At 44.5% G+C, this 19,183-nt stretch overlaps 1 protein-coding gene across 1 annotated transcript in view; it reads right to left on the reverse strand.

Annotated features, from left to right (window-relative positions):
* Positions 1-10,962, reverse strand: part of LOC134144304 (ovotransferrin-like) — a 30,638-nt gene extending 19,676 nt beyond the window's left edge. Inside the window, exons 1-9 of the mRNA XM_062583103.1 lie at positions 10,796-10,962; positions 7,897-8,060; positions 7,580-7,688; positions 6,040-6,231; positions 5,439-5,571; positions 4,952-5,007; positions 3,588-3,757; positions 3,285-3,471; positions 1,856-2,010 (exon numbers count right to left, since the gene is read on the reverse strand). Of these exons, the coding sequence (XP_062439087.1) occupies positions 1,856-2,010; positions 3,285-3,471; positions 3,588-3,757; positions 4,952-5,007; positions 5,439-5,571; positions 6,040-6,231; positions 7,580-7,688; positions 7,897-8,060; positions 10,796-10,838 (1,209 nt within the window). The 5' untranslated portion in view covers positions 10,839-10,962. The remainder of the gene's footprint in view (positions 1-1,855; positions 2,011-3,284; positions 3,472-3,587; positions 3,758-4,951; positions 5,008-5,438; positions 5,572-6,039; positions 6,232-7,579; positions 7,689-7,896; positions 8,061-10,795) is intronic.
* Between the last annotated feature and the right edge of the window lie 8,221 nt (positions 10,963-19,183).

The following is a 19,183-nucleotide window of genomic DNA, read 5'->3' on the forward strand; positions in this document are numbered from 1 at the left end:
CAAAAATCAGATCATAAAAGAAGCACTTGCTGTGATGGAGAAAAGCTTGTGGCTAAGGGGTCTTAGGATCTGAAAGGCCATTCCTTAATATATGAACAGAAGATGTGGGGAAGGAGGGACTTAGGAAATTATCACTCCTGTGTGTTTGTAACCACTACCACCACCACTAGTTATCACCCCCAGGCACATCAGATTGTATGCCTCTCCTAGCCTGTTTCACTGTCAAATGCTTATCTGACCTCACCTTTGGAGTTTGCATTTTGGGCTATGTAAATACCATGGGATTGACACAACTACCCGAACTATCACCAGCACCCTCAGTTGTACTATGGAACCACTCCTCTTCTAAAAGGTCAATGGTCTTTCTCTGATTGAGACACAAAATTGCAAGAAGAACCGGTATTTGTAGCCTGAGACCTTGGCCTCCAAGGTGAGAGCCTTTGCACTGCCAGCTGGATCAATAGGCAGGGCACAACCTCAATCTAAGAGAAAATGCAGCTGAAGAATTTCACAGAGGGTTTTTCAGATCCAGCCTGTCAGCCAGTTCATTAGAAACTGTATCTTCACCCAGTAGAAAACTAGACAAGACAGCAGAGCTACACTGAGTTATTGCAGCTGAGAATACAATGTGGTTACTGCATAAAAACATTTCCCTACTTAGATCTCAGAAACTCATTTGTTCGTCAGTATAAACTTACTGGGGAAAATGACAGGAACAATGCATCTAAACCAATCAATCTAAAAAATATTTCTGAACTAATTATTTTTTTAAAATCTTCAGGCCAGTGCAACAATTTCATTTTATTTGAATTTGGAGTATTTTTTTTCATTTTCTTTTTTATATTCATAGAATCATAGAATCAGTAAGATTGGAAGGGATCTCTGGAGATCCCCTTGACACACACCCCCTTCAGGTACTTATACACATTTGTAAGATCCCCCCTCAGTCTTCTCTTCCCCAGGCTAAAGAGGCCCAGTTCGCAGCTGTTCCTCAGAGGGCAGATGCTCCAGTCCTCCGATCATCTTCGTAGCCCTATGCTGGATTCTCTCCAGTAGCCCCATGTTTCTGTTGTACTGGGGAGCCCAGAACTAGAGGCAGTACTCGAGATAAGGCCGCACCAGGGCTGAGAAGAGGGGCAGGATCACCTCCCTCGACCTGCTGGCAACACTCTGCCTAATGCACCCCAGGAGACCATTGGCCTTCCTGGCCACAAGGGCACATTGCTGGCTCATCGTCAACTTGTCATCCAGCAGCACTCCCATGTCCTTCTCTGCATAGCTGCTTTCCAGCAGCTCATCCCCCAGCTTGTACTGGTGCCTGGGGTTATTTCTCCCTAGGTGCAGGACTCTGCACTTGCCCTTGTGGAAACTCAGGAGGTTCCTCTCTGCCCAGCTCTCCAGTCTCTCTAGGTCTCTCTGAACGGCAGCACAGCCCTCAGCCGTATCAGCCACTCCTCTCAGCTTGGTATCATCAACAATATATTTTACTAGTTAACTTCATTTTCCAAATAAAGAATTGTTGTACATCCAAAAATTACTTTTTTAAATTTCAAAAAAATTACAAAAATATTTTTAAATTATGTCAGAAAAATATTTTTATTTAGAAAATATCAAAGAAAAAATATCTAAAATATTTTTCCAATATGTTAATATTTGAAAAACTAAATAAAAGGATTTTCCCTATGATGAGGTTGGTTTCTGCCTGTTGGTGTTTCTTGCAACTCCTCTTTCCCCCAGCATTTCATTTTAATGTTCCCCACCTGATCTGTTCCCAAGCTGAAAGAAGCAACACTGCTGTCTATGAAGGGGGTAGGTGAAAGGCTCACAGGGAGAAGAAAGGGGAAAAAAGCCTTACCATAATCTTAATAATGCACTCCTTTGTGTTGTCTCCCACAGCACACTCCACCTCCCCATTGCTCACCACACTCCAGCGGTCACATTTGCTCTTCTCCTCCTTACCCACTGCACACCACTGTACCTTGTTTCTCTTGGGGGTAGAACTCATTAGCTCTGTAAAAACAGTAGAGAACGAAGGAATAAGCCTAGAGCTCAGCTAAACAATAAAGCTACCAACGGGCTACTTTCTGGGTGGGTGGGACCCAGACCTCAAGGCACACAAACCTGGCACTACCCAGTGCAAAAGAATCTTGTTTACTGAATTCTGGACTAGCCTGAGCAGAAGGTGTGTGTAAGGATGATTCATTAGCAGAACCTGGTTCTTAAGCTGAAGGATACTTGAAAATCAATTTCAACCTACTGATTAGAAAGGACTTTGCCGTGATCTTTTGCTCAGATTTGTGTTAGCCAAGACATCATAGACACTAAATCACTAAGCATTGGTAGTACTTTGTATTGATAGTTCTACTATATCCAGCTTTTCTCTAGACCTCACTGCCCAGACAGCTACGCAAGTTAGACCAGTCTGGACAAACACATAACACAACACAGTTATGTTTCTGTGAAGCAGCATTTGAAAAATCTATTTTGATTCTACATGAATCCCCTTCCATAAATGCCGTAGTAGCTGAGTCTACCACAGAGATGTCCACAAAATTATTCTTTTTAAGAGGGTTTTGGAGGTTGTTTGTAAGATATTTGACTCTCAGAGAGCCAGCTAGGATGTCGGTAAATACTTTATAAGTCTAGATGGAAATAAAGGACACTGTTTCCCTCACATAGCCAGAACTGGGTCTGAAGTCCTGGGATGTTCCTTCCAGTCCTGTATGCTTACATCTCAGAAATGGCTTTTTTGAATAGCAGTTTTGACCATACCAGTTTTGACCTTACTAACCACACAAGTGAATACATTTCATAGAAAATACAGAATATTGAATACTGCCAAGAATACTGCCAAGAATACACAATACTGACTACATTTAAGAAAATCATGTTCATTCTCCTAGACATATTTGCTTATCACTTCTACAAATATCTTCTGCATACACTTCTTGGCCAACTAACTGCATTCAAACAGTTTGTGAAGGGAAACAAGCAACATCCCATAGCTCTTTCAGAACAGCTCCTCATGCAGAAATGCTCTCAGTCCAAAATAGGGGATGCTGCATAACCCCACTGATTGAAGGAGGAGCGCACTGGGGTCACACAGGTGGGGAAAGTCAGGGAGGATGTTATTGGGGCAGGAGAACTTGGACATCATGAGGAAAATACAGCATCAGGGGCAACTGCTTATTGAATTCATACAGCAGCAACCAGATTCACTGCAGTTTCCCTTGGTACTATATTAGCATTTCATGGTTACTGGCCATGACCCATGTCCTACCTACCCTTCCTGAGGTTTTGAATGGCACTGTAATACTCAAAGCCTAGATAGAGCTGGGAATCCATCAGTGATGGGATTTTCTTCAACTTTATAGCAGAGTCTTTAAAAAGCAAGTCTTTGAAGTGTGGGTCCTTCTTCTCAAACGTCCCAAAGAGATGGAAGTCACTGGTTGTGCCAGCACCAAATTTTTCCTGTCACAGGGAAAAAATAATCAGTCAATGACCACATTAAAATGCTTGGACAACTGTAAAGACCAATTGAAACTAGAGGGGGATGGTAGGGGAAGGAAAGAAAAGCTCTATGCTACCTGTGCTTTTGAGAGAAAAGTCCAGATTTCTTCAACCTTGCTATCGTCTCGAGCCACAACAGCATGAGCAGGGACCCTGGCCCAGTGGCAGGCTTTATAGTTGTCCACAGGCTGCCGGGTGCCATCCAAACACAGCAACTCGTACTTATCCTTCTCCTTTGCGGCATTTTCTAGAGGAAGAGAGGAAACACAAGTTGCAACACCACAATAACAAAAACTCAATCTAAGGCAGCTTTATAATTAGTTATTTTCCTGATGAAGCATAGAGGAATAGCAAATTCTCCTCATCTGAGAGCTCCCCATGCCCACTTTTCAATGGTAGTGTGTGAGTGTTAGGAGAGATGGACCATCATAGTCATATGAAGGCAATTCATACAGAAAAATACGTGTACCTATGAAAGAGAGATTATCAGATTATCTCTGCCTCTAATTGAACTATCAGTGAGAGGATTCTATGCGGCAGTAGCGCCTAGACATTTTAGTATGCTAGATGTCATACAGACATTTAATAGCCCAGGACATGCACATGGTTTGTTAAGCCAGTTCTGCTAAGGAAACTGCACAGATGTCCTGGGCAGCTTGTCCCACTGCTTGACTCATGAGGAAAATTTTTCTCTTGGTATCTGGTCTGAACCTCTCTTGGTTCAATTTATGACTTGTTTCTCATCTTCCCTCTGTACGTCTCTGTAAAGATCTTTGCTCCATCTTCTTGGAAACCTCCTTTTAGTTGCTGACAGGCTGCTATGAAGTCCCCCCAAAATCATCTCTTGTCCAGACTGAACAAACCAACCTCCCTAAGACTTTCCTCACAGGGCAAATGCCCCCTCCCCTGACCGTCTTGGTGGCCCTCCACTGAACTCACTGAAGGTCCCCTGAGTGCCAGGCCAGGGCTCAAAGCCCACCTTCCTTCTCTGAAAGGTGCAGAGGTTAATGAATTCTTTCTGTGGGTTGAATTCCCTCCAAAACTGACTCTCTCCCAGAAGTCTGAGTGGGCCTGGGAAAACTGGGTAAATATCTATGCAATTGCTCACTCACATTGCAGTGAAAACATTACAGCTGGCTCTGTGATGTGGCACGAAATATGTCATTGAGCTTAAATCAAACAGGTAACTTTCAGATTTTTGTTCTTCAAAGAAGGGCCATTTCAGTAACACTGCACCGCAGTCATATTTTTCAAGAACAAGGATGAGCTAGTCAACTAATGAATCTAGTGTGTAAAACATTTCTAGAGATAAATGGAGAAGAAGTATGGAGAAAATATGCAGAGGAATGAAATTGGGCACAGTGTGGACTAAATTTGAAGATGGAGTAGCAGCAGGAGATTGGACTAGGAAGTTAAAAAAATAGTGATCTGACAGGCCTACCTTCAACAGTTGTGTGTTTTACAAAAGCTACTTCTCCATTTCCATCTTTCAGACAACTGCAGATGGGAGGAAGCAGAAGAGATGTTAAACAAAACAGACATTGTGGTTCCCTATCTCCTGTTTCAGCAAGTTACTTTGACACAAACTGCAACCTTAGAGCAGTAATCTTCCCAGAAAGTTATACTATCAGGGAAGAAAATGTAATGGCAGAGAAGTAATTCATAAGAAACCCAGTTAGACTTAGCAAAATGCTGTATATTCTTAACAGTCTGTGTGAAATCATACAATCCAGCTCCCTCTTTGATCTCCTAACTGTCTACTGGAACCCCAAGCCTCCACTGAATCTTCCATTACCAAGAATCCCAGTTGTTCTGTTAATTCACTCTCATCAGGACCTCCAGTTACAAGACAGCAGTCCCTGGTATAATGAAAACTTGTACATGTAAAGGCAAGACTATTCCCATGGAGAAAAATAACTTTCACTCACTGAAAAGCCCCAGAATATCCAGAGTAAGGTGCTGCACGGGCACATTTGGTTTTAGGGTCCCCCTTGCACTGACGGCACAGGTTTTTTTCAGTGGCACCAGGCACGCAGCTGGCAGAGAAAAACTTAGCTACCTCTATAGAAGAGAAACATGGAAGAAAAATATGCAAGAGTTATTCTAAAAATCAGTTTTGCCTGAAGGGCAACCTGGAAGGGTTTGTGGTGGAAGGTGTGTCTTAGAGGAAGGGTATCAGCTCTTAATGGTAGGGTTGACTCTTTTAATGGCTTGATATTCCTCCTTCTGGGGTATATGCCAGAGCAGAGCATTAAATGTTTAGCAAACTTAACTATGTGCAGTACAGTGAGGTTTTCTGCTTGAAGATAAGACAAGATAGTCCTAAATGAAGGAACTCCTAGTGTGTTTGGGATGGACAAAGGGGAGGAGAAGGAAGAGCAAGATCAGGAATGTAAATGACTCAGCTGCTCTGTGTATGGCCACCGAATCTTTGTAGAAGATCAGATAACATCACTTTCACCTCATCCCATTTCACCACCACCACTGATTTTAATGTCACCCCATTTATTTCACACTTTCCCACCTCACCTTGCTCAATCGAGCCTGAGTCTATGCCATCCCATGGAATGTCTCCCCGGCGGATTAGTGTTCCGATGGGAATATTCCAGCCAGCAGACCTGCCCAGGCCTGTGTGGCAGGAAGTCTTGCCTTTCAAGTCATTTATTGTGAAGTCTGTTCCTTTCTTCACAACAGCCACAGCATAGTAGTTGGTTGTGGATCCTGCAATACAAGAAGGAGGAAAGCACTGAAAAGGCAGGAATTCTGAGCACTTGAAATCCTGGTTTCAAATCTTAAAAATCCTAGATTTCAGAGAATAAAGTGCTATACTACCAAATAACTCTTGAACACTTGTTGACTTCTGATTTTATTAAGGAAGTGTTACACTGCCAATATTGAACCAATACTGCACCATTACAATTTGTAGTGTTAAGTAACCTGAAAATGTTATCACATGCAAAATACTCCATCACTAGACAGGCATTAGACATTCAGGTAACACTGTAAGGATGCCTTGCAGGTCTTTTAGCAAATCTTGTTTGGCAGATTTTTTTTCAAATGTCATTGCCCACTGAAGCACAGATATAAGCTTTGCAAGACTGAAATTCCACACTTAGTGTTTAAAATTATATCAAGTCCATTCAATATTACATATGGATAAAGTGACTGAGTTTTGGGGATGCTAGAGACAGCCTTGAATTTAATATTTGTATTTCTTAAGTACTACACTGAGAATTACCCCATTGTGTTGCTTTGATCCTGACTACTGTATACAAACAGAGTGACCTCCAGGGCAGAGGGTTCTTCAAAAAGACCGTGGGAGCCTTATGTAGTGGAACTGTATGAGGTGATGTTCAGCTCCCAGGAGAAGCGTGGGAGAGAGGAGAGACAGTACAGAGAATGCGTAGGGATGGAGCATCGGAGCTTCCTCATAACAGATAGGGATTGCTCTGAATTCCATTTATATTTCTTTCTGCTTCTCTTCATTTTACCATGCATTACCTAGTCCTTCTGCCTTGGTCAGCTCAACCAGATGTTCTTCCACAACCAGTAATGATAACGCTGTTGTCGTTCTTTAATTTCTTTAATCTTGAGAACTATCTGCAGGAAGATGCACAGTTTCTTTCTGCTACCTACCTTAGTTTATCAGCATTGTTCAAGGGCATTGAAAGCAAAAGATCTCTGGGCTCTATTCAGCACAGTTTTTATGGTTTTTATCTCATGTTTTAGGAGGATCATGACTGCTGTTTGTGGCTCTCCTTCCATGGCCTCTGCATCACTTTGTGATCAGTGATTTTCATCACAGGTAACAGTAGAAATGGGGCACTGGCTGTGCCATCTTGCAAAGCCACTCTCCATTGCAGTGACTCTGTGGCCGTGAGTAGCAGCAGAGCATTCATGTTTTTGGTGTGATTGGCCCCCCCCTCTTTTCCTCTGGGATTTGAAAATGGGGAACACTATCTCACACACCCATAAGAAACAACATGGGAACAATGTATGAAAAGGAAGGGCATCTGTGCTATCAGTTTGCTACTACTACTTGGCTTAAACATATTGCATGAAAACATACCTTGAGCTCCTTCATAGACTTCAGCAGCAATGGGCTTTAGTTTGTAGGGTCCAAGGCCTGCCTCAAAAATTTGACCACCATCCAAGCTAATGGCATCTGTTTCATTTCTCTAAACAAAAAAAGATTTCAAACAATAAGGAAAGAGTAGGCATGCATACGGGAAAACATCAGTCTCTCTTGGATCCTTGTGAGTGACTCCTCTATAGTGGATCACAGGTAACAACCAGAGACTCAGAGGAAACCCCAACACTCTCCAAGTGGAACAGGCTGCTGAAACATCCTCAGTGCCCAGCGCAGATGTTTTGCAGACCACTCACCGCAATGGCCGTTATACAGTCCAAATATGTTGTTTTCTGCACACAAGACAATCCAGTGCTCTCTTGTTGCATGCGGTCCTTTAGGTCATTGCATTTCTTCTGTTCTGGTGAGGATATTGTGCACCATCTGATGGTTGTCTTGGGAGGTGCAGCAAAAGACAGAGCTGTACAAAGAACCAGAAGTGGTCTTACAGAGGGAGGAAGATAGTAAGTAGAGAAAAACAGCATCTCTGTGAACACATGATCCCTGGGATTCTGGTTTCTCACAATCATTGCCCTCAAGTGAGCAGCAGGATAAGACATGGTCTCTTGCACATGTCTTGAGGCACACAAGAAGGTAGTTTCTTTCTTGCCTGTCATGTGCACCATCAGGAAGATCCAGGCAAACAATTTCTGGCCCCAGGAAGTGCTCACAATAGCTTTGTCAGTGTGGGCATCTTCCATGGCATCATGATTCAACCAGCCTGAGCTCATAGCAGCATCCACAGGAGCAGAAGTACAAACACACACAGTCAAATAGAAATTGAATGGTTGACTAAAAATCAGAATAGTTTGCAGAAAAGGGAGATCAAAGACTCTCCTTTGCAGCAGTCTCTTTGCAAATAACCCCAGAGGGCCAGCATCTGTGACCCAGCCAGACTCTGTTCAGCATCTTGCCACACACAATGTCCTTAGCAGCCAGATTATCTGAAATATTTAAGTCTCTCTTTATTTCCTACCTTCTCCCCCACACCCAAAGATGCCATGCCAGCTCCACAATACCCACAGCTCTCTCCTCTAAGGGCTCCCCAATAGTAGCCAGTAAATGCTGCTGACTAACAGCTCTGGGAGATCAGAGCAAAGCAAAGACTTAGACGGACACTGACTATGGACTAGGAGTTCAGCAACCTAAACAACAGAAACTATGGAAACTTGCAGTTGAAGTATGTGACCAGTTTCATACTAACATTCTAGCTGGCCCACGCAACACACTTCACCTTAACTGTTCCCCTTCCTGTCAGGACTGTACAAACCAAGAGGTTATATGCAGAGTTTGCTTTCTCCAATCCCCTGGTGGCACATATCACTCAAGCATCTTCAGAATGACCTGCACAGTTTCCATTTCTTTTTCACCTTTAAATTTTTACCTCTTGTTTTCTTTTTGAACCATACCTCTGCCAGAGGACATCTCCCCTCTCCTGAGTGGAGATGCTAAGTTTACCCACAGAGAGAAATTTTATTTCCTCCTGCCATAATCTAAACTTTCAGTCTTAGCTGGCCAAAGCTACAGCCACCCTGATATAGTGCTGGCAAAGGTTCTGCTTCTGGGCAGAGGCTGGACTGGGGACCTCCCAAGGGCACTCCCACCAGCATTAACATGACTCTACAGAGAGACACAGCATGAGCACCTTCATGTGGAGCAGTAGCACTGTCATTCAGGAAGTTGTTGGCATGGATATGCTGGGTGCAGGTGTTTTTGCTTTCTTTCATGGTCACCTGTCAGCCCAGCAGCACTGATGGAAGTTGAGAAAGGAAAGGGAGCCCAAGTGCCATGGCCTCTATCACAGAACTTTTGTACAACCCCTTATCTCCTTCCATGGAGAGGAGGAGGGACTATTCATGGTTGGTAACATATCATTGTATGCTAATACTCAGCAAAGACTTTTGGTGCTAGAGAACTGTACAACTCCAATGGCATAGAGAGCACTTCTTATGGGAGGATATTAACCATCACCACATTTTGTGAGGGATCAGAAGAGACTATCACCTGCTTGCTTGTAGGAGAAGCCTCCACCTCTTTAACTTTCCAGGCAGGGATGCCCTGATAGGTGTAGACAGCAGCAACATCTTTGACATGGCTACCTGACCATTACCTAACAAAATCATGAACAGAGAGAGAAAAGCAAAATACCTACTTCAAAGAGAGCTAGGTCTGCAGCAGCATGCTTTGAGCATAAAAACACGTGGGAGTCTGAGCAAAGTACAGCTACAGCAGCAGGACAGAGCTCCACTTATTAAAGGTGGTCCAGGAGCTCTCCAACTCTGTCAAAAAAGCCAGTGGAACAGAGCTGGAAGCATGACATGCCACTGATGCAAGGTGGGACACAAGTCTCCCCTCTTACAGCTCATACCTCCCTTCATACAGCTCAAAGTTTCAGAGACCCAAGGGTGCACTGGCAGGGGGTGGCAAGAAGGGGCAGCATCCCAGGAGCAAGCAGAAACATAAGAACACTGCAAACGCTACCTTCTAGATAAGCAGTGCAGGAGCAGAAAGGCGCATGTGCATATAGAGGTGCACCTCAACGGTCTTTCGTTATTTAAGCATTCATTAAGTTCCTTTTGATTGCTACTGCCTTCAGCACATGCAGGCTCAGCAGAGAGGTCTTTTTCTGGTTTCTCTCCCAGTCCCTGAATATCTCTCCTGATATAGCAGCAGCTTGCCAAAGGGTCTTTTTTCTCTGCTCTCTGTGGCAGAGGAAGCATACCAATGTAAGTGGAACACCTCCCACAAGCTCTTCCTTCCCTCTGGCTTCAGCATCAGGGCCTGTGGTTGGCAAGCAGCCCTTCTCCGTGCTGGAGGGACTGCTCTGCCATGCTCTGCGGACAGCAGCAGACTGCCGTCCAGCCTCAGTGGACCTGAGTTGCTTTCAGAGCCATGGCAGGTGCAGTGAGAAAACTGCTATCACTAAGGTTAAAAACACCATCTTTGTTTAGAGATCGTCAGCCACATCTGCCAAAGCAGAAGTCTGGCAGATTCTCTTTAGCTTTATGTTCTACTTTTCACTTTGCTGCCTGGTTTGGCACATGCTGCAGCTCAACAGATTCCTCTATAAAATACCCTGGTCTATGGGGTAAAGCCTAGAGTCCTGATAGCTTTTGATTCTTCCATTCCCCAAAACTGCCTTCAGCAGACACTTACCCACTATCCCGAAGGACAGCACAGTAGAGAGGACAAGTTTCATACTTGACCAGGGAGTCAGATGCAGAGGAGAGGGTGCAGCCGCCTTGGTCACAGACTGTCCCCTCCAAGTCTGTGATGGCTCCGGAACCGCTTTCTCCCCCCTTTTATAGAGAAACAGCCCTGGCTGTGTTTGCAAAAGCAATGACCTAACACTGTTTGTCCTTCCTTGTTTCTCAATAGCTCCTAGAATGCCCCCCTCCCTGGATCAGCCCATTTTTAAGAAGCCTTTTGCTTTGGCACTGAATGTCATCACAGGTGGAAGCCAGAGCAAGGCAAAGAGCTTTTTGTTTGTGCAAGGGGCTTCAAATGGAAAATTCCCAATTTGTGACATTGAATTCCCCTGCAGGCTAAAATGCCATGGGAGGGGCTATTTTCTTTGTTTCAGCTGCCCCCTGCCTTGCAGAGCCTAATCTCAAAAAGTCCCTACTGAGACATGACCCAGCCCTGAGTTTTGTGTGTTTGCCAATAACTATTGTTATTGTGCCCATCACCCTCTGGATTGCAGCACTGAGCACATGCTTTCTTTTTTGTACTGCCTTGACAACAGCAATAAGGTGCAAAGGCAGTAAACGTGCTGAACAGTCTGGCAAGCTCCCTGCAGCAGGCCATGAGAAGACAGTGAGAGCTATGAAATAGCTAGATACCACCCTGCAGTCAGAAGAAATCAATGCACTGCCCTATCACTAAGCTGTTGTCACCACCTGCAATGAAATGCTAGAATTAGTGGTTGCCCTTCTCTCCCCAGAGGTACTACTCTTTCTCTTCCCCTGAAATCCTTCTCCAGCCAGTTGCAGTTACTCCTGGTTTTGCTCTCCGCATCCAGAACAAATGGATCATGGCTAGGCTTTTCTAAGACCTGCCTCTGTGATGCTGCTGCAGGCTGGACGTCGCAATCTATAGTGCAGGCTACAAAACAGACTGCAGATAAACGGTCATGCACACACAAAATGGGAGTTCCTGGACCACAACAGCTAGTCCACAAGCTCCAGCAGCATCCCTGGCCATTACTAGGGTTGACACCCTTGCTATGTACACTGAACAGAGTTACAGGACAGTGCTATCCTAGAGAGCAGATATGCATTGGTACTAATAGCATTCACTAGTGGCGCCATTCGCTAGGATGACCAACAGGCAGCCACCAATTTCAGGATGTCACCGTCAGGGACTCACAGGGCTGCTGGTCTTCCTGCCAAATGGGGGCTGTGCTCAGCCAGGGATCATTGGATCAGGAGATAACTTTCATTTTCCAGTTCCCAGGCAAAGCCATGCCTTGACCGCCTCTGCAGCAAAGCAGTTTAGGAGTTGCCAGAGATAAGGAGTGCATAGGAAGTCCTTGCCCACAGTGTGTGACTGTCCCAAACTAAACACACAGGCCAGATTGGTCCATCAGCCACAGAGCCATGCACAGCTAACACTCCTGGAGTAGCTGTGTGAACACCTGCCTTGAAGGTCCTATGAGTCACAAGGGGCAGCAGACACCGGCTACATTAGCATGCTGCATACCTACTCTCTGTTCACCTGCAGGAAGTCCAGTGGTAAAGCCCAGCTCCCAGGCTTTATCATGAAACTCCCTTTGCGATGTTCTAGATCTCCCATACAGGCTCTTACCTCTCCCAGTGCCTGCAATCTCTAGGCAGCACTGACACGGGATTACCTACTGTCTATCTCTGCTCCTCAGCTGGTGCTGGCTGGAAGCATTCTGGGTTGACTCTTCTCTCATCTCCTACTTGGCTCAGGGCACAGAGACCTGCTGGTGGTTGCCAGGTGCCACAACATGTCAGAGCACAGTGGAGCAGAGATGGCTCTAGAGCAGATACTATCCCAGAGTCAAATCAAGGATATCTCTCTATTAAGTGGCCCAGGAGAAGAGGCTGCTGAAGACCTTCAAGCAATGACCCCTCCACTGTGGGGCTTTGAGCCTGCCCTTAGGGGAAGCTGTTTTGTTCCCATTGTCTGTGTGGCCCAGACTGCTGGAGGTCCCCACAGATTGGGTGAGAAGCATCCACGACTGTTGGCTGTTTCAGCATTATCCTTAGCAATTCCCTCAGCATGGGTAGTTCCAGTTTCTCACTCCTTCATCCCCTGTTTTTCCAGGAAAGCAGCAGTTCTTGTGTTAAGAGCACCTCCAAACACACTGTACCCAAAGCAGAGAATGCCTTGCTCCCACCACTAGGCAATGCCACTCTCCCATACATATTTACTGCAACAAGAGCATTTTCAGGCCAGTGTTTGAAAACCTGAGCCTTCTGAGGTCTTCTTTGACTGACACAGGTAGATCCCACTGAGTTTCCTGTAGATCTCACCAATCCTTTCACAATTCAAGATAGCCTTAGCAATACCCCCATTCATGTAAACAAGAGACATAAGGACTCACAGGAAACCGCCCTACAAGTTTCTTCCATATTGTTTTGCTGATTTGTTCTAAGATGCCTCTTCTAACAGACATCCCAAGAGAGCCTAGAAATTAGTGTCACTGAAAAAGGAATTTATTTGTGCACATCAAAAGAGTGAAAATATGTAGAGATTTTGACTCCATAAAATACGTACTTACAATACTCCCCAGAGCAGAAAAGGAATTTGCTACCTGAGAGATGAAGTGGAAAGACACATAAGGAAGCATGGAAATCTTAAAGGGTCTGTTCACATGATGCAGGGATTGTAAGAGCCCTCACTATCTTGCCTTTTGCATATGGCCAGATAATCCTGTGCTCAAATGGAGCAATTCCCAACCTTTTTTACATGGACTACTCATTGCACCTTTCTCTTCCTCTCATATCCCATCTCCATACCCAATGCTCTCTCCAAATCTGCTGAGGGTATGGCAGTGCTGTGATGGGTGGTTTTACATGTCTTTCTGTTAACTCTTTTTCTTACTGAAGATGGAAATTCTTGTTGTCCTTGAAGTTAACAAGTCAAAACTCTGGCTCATAGAAGCAGAAGCAACATTATAAAAAAGAACAGAGTGACACCAGTGCCTTTTTAGGACTTTGGTCAATCATCTTTAGTGTTCTCCCGTACATCTTCATGAAGTAAGTTGCAGTATTACTACACATCACAAGTTTGTTGGATTGCAACATTACAGATCCTGGCTCTTCTGTTTTCCAAAAGAGGATGCTGCTAAAAATTACATGAATGATGAAGAAATATAAATTAACACACCCTTCAGACCAACCACAGGCAATTGGTGATGCATAAACACATCTGACCCCTAAGAAAAGAACAGGGCTCCACCCCATGTTAAATAAAATTGAAGGTGAAATAATACTACTTATTTCTATCTCTCCCAGTGGAAAACTTATTACCATAAATCCACATGTGTACCCTGTGGTTTATGGCTGAATTGAGCTGGATTGGAGTTTGAATTATGTCCTGGGGAAATAACATAATTGTGATTGGGCTGGGATAAAGTTAGAGCCAGCACAACCATCTGCAAGTTGGCTCTACTTTACTACAATGTTGGCTGTTTCCCATGGCAGAATTCAACCTAAAGCTAAAGGATAGAACTAAGTCTATGAAGCAGCTCTCAGCTGAAAGGAGGCTGGATTGGAGCTCTGGTTGTGTGCATGTGGGGAAAACATTAACCAGGGAGAAGAAAAGCTGTGATCACAACACCATACCAGCTCAGGCATATCACCTAACTCTTTGAAGCAGTTATTTCATTAGAGATGTTCCTATCTAACAATGAAGGCATTTTGAGATAGTGCTGCTGTTCCCGGGGGTTACCAGGCTGTCACTTGCACAGACACCCAGCTCACCTTGGGATATTACAGAAATAAAGCATTGAAAATGGAGATTCAATCCAACCACTGAGCTAGGATAGACTAAGAGCAGAGGGCAAGATACACACACCAGGATGCTGACCTCTTCTACACAAGATCTTGTTTCCACTCAGAAATGGGAATTTCTACGTTGTGACTCAGAAAAGGCTGGAGTCTGCTGGTAGCAAATATCCTAGCTTGGTCAACATGAAAATAGGCTTACTCCTCAAGTTTTCTTCATATCCTGGTCACAGAGGTTGCAGCAAGCTGAAAGCCAGTGGAGTAGGCCATCTGTAGCTTGATGGGAACCCATTTTTCTAGAAGATCTGCCCTGCTCCTCTCTATAGCCAGAAAGGGAAGCATCACCAAAACTGGCTTAGAACTGCCAAAGGTGTCTATGTCAGTATATGGGAGAGGGTGCCAGAAAAGGCAGGGAGAAGTCAGGGGTCTTCTGCAGGACTGGCTTACTTATTTAGTGTAAGCATCTGGGGAAGATTCCTGCTGCTCCCTGATCCCAGGGGTCTTCTGGAAGAGAGACTAACTCACTTCCTCTCCAGAGCCCAGATAGGGATGGGTCTTGCAGAAGCTATAAAGCTATGCCATGGGAAGGCCAGCTCCACAAGCGTGTCCATGACTGATTGTAGACTGGAACCATCTGTAAATTCCCCAGAGTTCCCAAGGCCCAGATATCAGCTTAGATACCTGAAGAGCTGTTGTATTCTTTCCAGAAACCTATTTTCATCCCTTGTTTGAGCACTTGGGCCAGTTTTGAGGCTGTACTCCAACTCCAAAGTCACTGTGGTTAGTTTATTCACAGGCAATGCCACAAACCCATTTTCCTGTTGGTTAGGAGAAATAGTTGGTGTCATGTTATGACTGTGTTGCAATATGCTGTTTTCTACCTGGGATGAGCTGAACTGGCCAGAGGAGAGTGGGAGCTGCTGATCTCTGAATCAATATTTGCTTCTAAATATTGCTTAATTTCCAAACAACCCACAGCAAACAAAGAGCACTCTGTCAGTTTTAAGTAGCTGCTCCCAGCTCAGAGCTCTAAGCTCAGCTACAGACTGTATATGAAAGCAGCTTCTTTTCTGAAGCTGCTTACCATGTCATATGATTACAGGCTTTTGTTTTCTTTTGTTTTCTTTTGTTTTTGGCTGCAACTAATCAACACAACGGCCAGGTGCCAGAAACTCCATTCTTTTTACCTGACACAGCAGGAAAGTGTCACTGCCCACGATCCTGTCCAAGCACATTCCCCATCTGGCAAATGCCAGCCATACAACATGGATGGCAGGAGAAAGGTTTTCTTGATTAAGAAGCAGCCATGCTGCCTACTCTCTATAAAAGCCATCAGCCCCATTCCTGAAATAAGCAGTGATTTCTGCTTTATCAGCCAGGGTTCAATGGGAAACTTCCATCATATACATCAGATATTTAATTAGTGACATTTCTCCTAATGAAGCATTACAGTTTGCTTAATTAACCCCAAATTTAACAGGATTACCAGCTACTCTGTGCAAATTTGGGAACTGCAATACTCTCAAACGGGTTTTGGAAGGTATCAAAGGAAAAGGCAGTAGGTTAATCATTCCTGCTGAAGGCACTTGTAAATACAGCTGCTTGAGCTGGATAACATTCATACCTGTTTCAGAGGGGTTTTCCAAGTATGTTCCCTGTATGCAAAGACATGTGGGAACAACCCAGTAAATACCAGTAGTTTGGAAGGGGCCACTTGTCCTGCACAGCCACAGTGCCCTCAGCTCTCTTGCAGCCTGCATTCCCAGGTCTCACTCTGTTGCAAGAGCCAAACAGTTGCACAACTAGTCTGTTCATAAAATGCCTGTGTCCAGCTCTGAAGGATGTGCCAGCCTGTCTCCACAGGGGCCTATCCCTGTGGAAAAACACAGAGAAAGAAAACCTGTGAATTCATTACTTGTAATCCTTTCCCTGGAGAAAAATTAAGAGAATTCCAATTCCAATTAAGAGACAAGTGCTGGATGCTGGTCAGAAGGACCATGGTCCTGTCTCTTGCAAGAGAGCACACATCCATAGTGATGCAAGATTCCTGTGCCCTACAGACATTGGGCTGGGCTGGAGAAATCTCAGGTAAACCAAGTGCATCTCTGCTAAAATTGTTGGCTTCAGCTGGAGCAGCCTGGTGCAGAGGTGCACCCTAAGCATGGCTACAGAGAACAGTGCTTTGCAGCATGAGCCCTGGGCCAGCAGTGCTCGCTGGCTACCAGAGAGCAGCTCCTGGCACTGGATCTGGTGCGGGGATAGAAGACTGAACCTCTTGTCATTCTCCCAAGCCACGAGCTGCCTGGCCAGGCTGGCATGCCAGCCCACTTCTGTGCCCAAGCATTGTATTCAACTATTGGATAGCCCCTCGGGGGGGGAGGGGGGAGGGCGGAGGGGGGAGAGAGAGATTTGGACGTTGAATGAACAGGAAAAGGGTCAGCTCACCAATGGGTCAAGCTGAACTTTATTTCTTGTTGTTCAGCCTCTTTCCAGTTGGTTACTTCATGGTAATCATTAATATTGAATCCCTGGCATGTACAGAACCTCACAATAACTCATTTCTAAATTATCATATCAACTACTTTTTGTTACAAGATCTGATTGTAGCCATCTTCTCTGACAGCATTTTAACACTGTCGCGTGGCTGTTCATTTTCCTCATTAATTAATAATGAGTGTATTGAAAGCACCAAAAATTATGTTAGCCATCCTTCCTTTCTGCAGCACTTTTGTTGCCATTTTGTAAATGTCTCAAAGGAGCATTGTAGGAAATTAATAGAAATGAGACTTCAGAATAACAGAAAGGCTTAATCTTTATTGGAGACTCCTTGAACTCCAGTCAAATTAATTTTCCTCTATGTTTGAAATTTTCAGAGGAGACTTCACAGGTCAACAGTCATAAGTCTTGCAAACATTTCATCCTTTCATACTAAATAGCTAATTAAAATATGACATCGGTGACTAAATACTAGCCCATGAAAACCTAGAAGCAGTATTTTCTTCTGGAAAAAATGATGCAATGGAATAGGTGAAGAATGATTTTTCATTAACCCATTAAGCGCTGGGAATTAATTTACAGGGCTGTTAGACTCAAAATAAGGAGAGTTCATAGAAACCATTAATTTGATTGAAGCAAAAAATGTAATCAAAGAATGCTTGCTTTGAGTGCCCAGACACTATAGCTGAGATCAAGTCCTAAAAGGCATTCAATGCTGTTTTTAGAGGGAGGCTAGAGTCCCTAAAGAAGTGGTATATGATTAACCTTTGCTTTCAGGAACATCTACTTTTTTTTTTTTTTATTCAGCCCTACATATTAATAACATCTCCTGGCAATTTATTTCTTTGGTATAAAATGCCTCATTGCCCTAGCCACACAGAACACAGCGAGCTCCCCCCAGCTCTCAGCTGCAGGCACCCTGCCAAGACCCCAGGATGCCACCTGACGTGCCCAGAAAGCCCTAGAGAGCTCAGGTGTTTGCAGCTTTACAGTTACTAGTAAAATCAGCTTTGCAAATGTGTGAGGACACACATAGATCTTAGTGTCTGCTTTAACAGCTAACAAACAGAAAACACCAGTCATTACAGACCAGAGATTAGACAGCCAGAATGACCTTTGAAACCTGCAATCCCACCTACAGTTCTTGAAAGCAACCCTTAGAGCTAGTGCACACTATCCATTTGGCTTTCTGCTTTCCCAAGAACCTAATATTGCACTCCCTGTTTCCAGTCCCTGATGCAAATCATAATCTCACTCAGCGTTTTGCAGAAGGAGAAGAGGAAGAAGGACTTTTTAAACCTGTGACCAGTGCAAGACAATGAGCCAGGCCATGGTGGTGCATGCTAGTGTAAGGATACACCTGGTTATTCTCAGCTTATTCTACCATGACTTGGTTACTTTCAGGTGTAGGCAGACCACATGTTGGTTATCCAAGGGCTGTAGGAGGCGGACGATGGCCTGGGACCCCACATTCTCTTCTCATCTGCGAGTGAAAAAAAAGTTTGATGTCAGGGACTGCAGCTAAGCCTGAGGGACACTGGCCCTCACAATGAAGCTTAGCATTAACGAGCATGCTTCCAAAGAGCTGGTGCTTTGTCAAAGCTGCAAAAGGCCTGAGGTGTCTGTGAACTTGATATACCACCACCTGCAGAGTGATGGAGTACAGCAATGGCATCCCAGTAAAGAAGGATATAGGTCCTCTTGAGGCAGTATATCTTATTTGCCAGGTAATGCAGAGAGGGGGATGTGTTACTGCTGTGCCCTGGCCTACCTTCACCCCTCTGCTACAGCCAGGGCTGAACCCTGTAAGATGCATTATTCAGAATAGTCCAACATTTCTTGCATGGCAGGCAGAAAAGACCCAGGAGGATCCTCTTCCCTGTCAGTGCTGGGGACCACCTGTTATTAGTGAAGACCTTACCTCATTGCAGGATCTCTAATAAGCCCAAAGGCAGGCTTGACCTTTCAATCCCCACCTCTCTCCCAAGAAGCCCAGAAATTAATTTCCTGGCCTGTCAGTCAGGATGTTCTCATCGAGATAAACTTCTGGCACGAGTGAGCCAAGGGAACA

Source organism: Rhea pennata, chromosome 9 (assembly GCF_028389875.1).
Source record: "Rhea pennata isolate bPtePen1 chromosome 9, bPtePen1.pri, whole genome shotgun sequence".
Lineage (NCBI taxonomy): Eukaryota > Metazoa > Chordata > Aves > Rheiformes > Rheidae > Rhea > Rhea pennata.